At 40.9% G+C, this 5,052-nt stretch overlaps 1 protein-coding gene across 1 annotated transcript; it reads left to right on the top strand.

Moving 5' to 3' along the window:
• The first annotated feature begins 242 nt into the window (after positions 1-242).
• LOC149138070 (glutamate receptor 3.2-like) lies at positions 243-4,514 on the top strand. The gene is made up of 6 exons (XM_089449692.1): positions 243-634; positions 1,082-2,406; positions 2,521-2,801; positions 2,916-2,947; positions 3,059-3,453; positions 3,566-4,514. The coding sequence occupies exons 1-6, from the start codon at positions 355-357 to the stop codon at positions 4,256-4,258; spliced, it is 3,006 nt and encodes a 1,001-aa protein (XP_089305818.1). The 5' UTR covers positions 243-354; the 3' UTR covers positions 4,259-4,514.
• The last annotated feature ends 538 nt before the right edge of the window (positions 4,515-5,052 follow it).

The following is a 5,052-nucleotide window of genomic DNA, read 5'->3' on the forward strand; positions in this document are numbered from 1 at the left end:
GGGTCAATGATTACGGCATTGCCAGGAAGCTGACGAACAGGACAACTGAACTGCAATAAAGAAAGTTAAAATTGATCAACAAAAATGATACTGTGCAAATTTCTATTGCTTCATTGTCACGGTTCTGAACAGAGCAAAATCATGTTAAGTATAAATCAACACATCACCATTATATTCTTCAATAAACAATCACAACCGTTCAACTATTGCCACACCATACCTCATAATTCTCCCAAGTCAATCCAGACAAAATAGCGTGTTTCTTTCCGCCTTCTGTTGACAAAATAGAGTTGCAGGGATCTATTTATTGAAATCTTTGGCTCCCGTTGTCTTTGGCTGTACACGGCAACGATCATGGGGGTTTCCATTCTGAAGTTCTTCGTCTGTCTTCTACTTTGTTTACTGAATTTCTATGGAGAGGATGCAAGGAATGCTGTAGCAGCAGAGGATGGGAGGAGGGCAATTAATATAGGCGTCATACTAGACAAGGATTGGTACGGAATAAGAACGGCCTTTGAATTAGCTGCAGAAGACGTAAATAAGGAGAATAAGCTCCCCAACTCCAGTCGCTTAGCGCTCCAGTTTCGCTTTTCAGATTCTGATGGACAAAACGCAGTCATGGCCGCCTCTGCTGGTATTTATTAAATCCAATAATCACAGTTTAAAATTAGAATTAATTTTAATTGTTTGTATTTTCAATTCAGGATTCAACTGCATTAAACAGATAAAAGGCTAAAGCACTGCGACTTTCTATAAAAGAAATTAAAGGGTTGTATCCGGGTCGGTTGAATTTACATTAAAAAAAAATGGTTCCAAATCCAAAATTGCAAAATAGGTGAATTTTGTTTTAAAATATGCACATTTTAAGAAATACAATTCTTCTCAGGTGCGGGGTTCGAATCCCTTAGATTAAGAGGTTTCACGATTCGTATCTATTAGATTAAACTACCCACGCACTATTTTGCTATGGATTTCTACGCAAGATTTTCTACGAAACAGAAAGTGAAGAGCGTTGGATGCAAGAAATCTGAATGAGTAAAATAGTTCTAACAGCATTAAACAAACTGCTGCTTTTCTACAGCTGTAAATCTATTGAAAAAACAAGTGGTGGCCATAATAGGACCACAAACATCGCAAGAAGCCGGGTTCGTGATAGATCTGTGTATTGCTTCAAAGGTGCCAATGATTTCATTCTCTGTAACGGATCCCTTGCTGTCTGCCCACCGTTACCCATATTTCATCCGTTTGCCTCATAGCGACGCCGTCCAGGCCGACGCCATTGCAGCGCTGGTCGAATACTACGGCTGGAGAAAAGTCGTGGCCGTCTACGCCGACAACGACTACGGCACCAGCATGCTGCCCTTTTTGACCGATTCTCTCAGTAACGTGGGATGCGAAATCCCTTACAGATCGGCCATTCCAGCGAACGCAAATGCAAGTGCTACAAGAGCGAAGCTTTCCGAGCTGATGGACATGCAGATCACTAGAGTTTTCGTTGTTCACATGACTTTCGAACTGGGCACTCTTTTCTTCTCAGAAGCTCGGAAGATGGGGATGATGAACAATAGTGAAAATGCATGGATTATTACAGAGGGGTTGAGCGCCGTTCTCGACGTCATGATCGAATCAAGCATTGCGTCCATGGAAGGTGTTCTAGGAACCAGAAGTTATATTCCAAACTCTACTCAGTTGCTTGATTTTGATCGCAGGTGGAAACAACAGTTCATAGCCGAGAATCCCCCGGATGGAAGGCCGGCAAAGCTCAACATATACGGTTACTATGCCTACGATGCCGTTTGGATGATCGCTCAGGCTCTCCAACGTTTTGGTAATGCCGAATTTAATTTTTCACAGTCCCCAAATAACCCAAATACACAGTTGTCGAATCTTCCAGTTTTCAAACAAGGGGAACAATTGCTACAGCTACTAGGGAACGCCAATCTCAGTGGTTTAAGCGGGCAATTGGAAATAAGTGAAGGGGAGGTTACAGGTGACACGTATGAAATACTCAACGTCTTGGGCAAAGGCAAGGGCTATCGCCCAGTTGGGTACTGGAGATCAAATGGAATTTCTAATTCCTCAGGGGGCAGTGAGCTTGAAAATGTTACTTGGCCAGGAGGATCCACAGACCCACCCCGCGGCTGGGCAACGCCTACCAAAAACAAGCCGTTGAGAATCGCGGTTCCAGTTAAAGACGGATTCCACGGGTTTGTCGTCACAGAGACAAATGCATCCGGCGTGCTAGTAGTCCCCGAGGATAATCCGGGTTTTGTAATTGAAATATTTAGAGCCGTTCTCAAAAACCTTTCATATGATGTTCCGCACGAATTCATTCCTTACAATCAGAACGGGTCACAATTGCCGGGTTACTATGATGACCTAATCCAGCAAGTCTCCTTATCAAAGGTCAGCTGTTAAAAATTTTCTTCCTCTCTTTCTCCATTATCCAGTTCCAGCTATATAAGTGCCTCTTTTTTTCAACCAATCTAATTTGGAGTGTTTTTTTAATGCCCTGATCAGGAGTTCGATGCAGCTGTGGGGGATTTTACCATCCTTGCAAACCGCAGCATATATGTGGATTTCACTCAGCCCTATTTTGAATCAGGGCTGGTGATGGTAGTGCCAATAAAGGCAGCCAATCCGAGCAATGCTTGGACATTTGTCCTTCCTTTTACACGAGCCATGTGGGGTACAACCGGAGCATTCTTTGTATTTACAGGATTAGTTGTTTGGCTGCTTGAACACAAGGTCAACGATACTTTCAGAGGAAAGCCCAAAGCACAAATTACAACCTTCCTATGGTAATATTCATTTTCAATATCTTTCATAGGCTTAATGTATTTTCATTTATGAATCTTTTAAATTAAATATAGAAAAACTGTGTTGATATCTTTTGTGTTAACTAATGTTTGCAGGTTCTCATTTTCCACTCTCTTTTTCTCTCAGAGTAAGTGTGTTATTTACTTTCAAGTTTTTATTATATCATTAATGCTTTGATAAACTGTGTTAATCGTTTTATTAGTGATTCAAAAAATTGCAAATGATTTGTCTGATACAGGGGAAAAAGTTGTCAGCAGTTTGGCTCGAGGAGTCATAATAATCTGGCTTTTCGTAGTTCTGATACTGCAATCTAGCTACACAGCAAATCTCACAGCAATCTTAACAGCAAAACAAATGCAGCCGACCATTGAAGACGTAGAGTCTCTGAAATCCAGCGGACTGCCAGTGGGTTACAACGCGGGATCTTTTGTAGGCGAATACCTGGTAGAGCACCTGGGGATAGAGCGCAAGAAGCTAAAGGGATATTCATCACCACAAGAATATGCAAACGCGCTGTCAAATGGATCAGTGGCTGCCATATTTGACGAAATCCCTTATATTTGCATTTTCCTGTCTGAACAAAGGGGATTCACAATAGTTGGCGACACATATAGAACCGGGGGCTTAGGCTTCGTATGTTTCCATGACATTCATTTTATTTGTTGCTATAGGGTTAAGACTAGTAAAATTGTACTCGTTTTTGGTGTTCGAAACATACAGTGACTTTGATTTTATTTATTCACAGGCATTTCCGAAGGGATCTCCGCTCGTATCGGACATGTCAACGTCGGTGTTGGAGGTTGCAGAGGGCCCGAAAAGTCAGGAAATGCGGAAGAAATATTTCAACAACAGTACAGACTGTAGCAGCGGAGGGCCTCAAGAAAATTCGAATAGGCTAAGCATGGAGAGCTTCTGGGGCCTCTTCCTCATTACGGGTTCCGCTTCAGCGATGGGTCTGCTCATATATTTGGGCCGTCTCCTTTACACATATGTTCGCCATCGCCTTCCACAGGAGCAACAGCACTTCCCCTCCACAAAACATTTAATCTCAAGCTTCTTTAAAAGCTTCCTGAATTACATGGACGAGAAAAAGGAATCCGAAAACTCTAAGGAAACCAGTGGAGAAAGTGATGAAAATCTCCCTAAGGCCCCCAATTTTGGTACCAGTATTTCTACTCCGCCGGCGTGGGAAAGTCCAGTGAGCGTAAACACCGGTGGTCACATAGAAGAAGAACGAAGCGACTATGAAGACACCGGTGGTCACATAGGCGGCGGCGGCGGCTATATTGAAGACACGGGTGGTCACATAGAAGGCGGCGGCGGTGTAACCACCGGTGGAGATCCCATAGAAGAAGACGACGACTATGAAGACACCTCCTCCTCCGCGTGGTCATCGCGCTCTTCTTCATTCCTTTGGCTGCCGGGGGCAACATCTTAATGATCAAGAGCTTCAAAACACACCCTTTGCTTAATCACGTCTGTGCTGGATGCGACACTTGTTTAATATTTCGTTGGCTTTCAATAATCACAGCTATAACTTTTAAAACTGGTTTGTACCTTACTTCTTCATACTAAAGAATAGAAAACAATTAGGAGTGGGACAACTCTTCGGTTAGAGAATATAGACTAATTTATAGTTTTATTCAAGGCTGGTACTCTGTAAGGCACAGACTTTCTTCAAATATTTTCATTACATTTAATAAAACAAACTCTTAAAAAACTTATCTGTTAAATCATTATAATTTATAATATTGATTGATTTAACAGTTACCATTGTAATTTATAATATTGGTTGATAAAAGAGTTATATAATATTTGTTAGCTATTCAATAATCACATTGTAACTTGTAAAACTGGTTTGTATAAGTCTGTTGGATATAGGTAGCTTGGAAATTTGAATTAAATTATATTTTTTTTAATGGCGTTTCATACATTATTTTTAAAAAAGGGTGGGAATATGTCTATTAATATTTGGAAGCATGTAATTATATTTGACACTTAAGCTTCAACAATCCAAAAAGAAAGAATTTTTTTTTTTAAATGTTATTTGCAATCATTGTAAATTGAGAAAATTTGACATTTCCACATCAGTGGACAACTTGGAGGTAGTTAACTGGGGTGACATAGCTCTTGTCACTCAGTTATCTCAATAAATTCGAGTTAGAGGCTTTGGAGATCACTAATGCAAGTGTGCTTGCTAATTTATAGCAATCCAATTCAGTTATTTCAAGT

This window comes from Pinus tabuliformis, chromosome X (genome assembly GCF_031772625.1).
Source record: "Pinus tabuliformis cultivar Carrire ecotype Pingquan chromosome X, CPIR1, whole genome shotgun sequence".
Taxonomy (NCBI): domain Eukaryota; kingdom Viridiplantae; phylum Streptophyta; class Pinopsida; order Pinales; family Pinaceae; genus Pinus; species Pinus tabuliformis.

Excerpts from the sequence above, each read along its gene's own strand:
- LOC149138070 (XM_089449692.1), top strand. The coding sequence starts at position 355 with ATGGGGGTTTCCATTCTGAAGTTCTTCGTCTGTCTTCTACTTTGTTTA. Across the intron at positions 635-1,081 it reads AGTCATGGCCGCCTCTGCTG|CTGTAAATCTATTGAAAAAA; the intron begins GTATTTATTAAA and ends GCTTTTCTACAG. Across the intron at positions 3,454-3,565 it reads GAACCGGGGGCTTAGGCTTC|GCATTTCCGAAGGGATCTCC; the intron begins GTATGTTTCCAT and ends ATTTATTCACAG.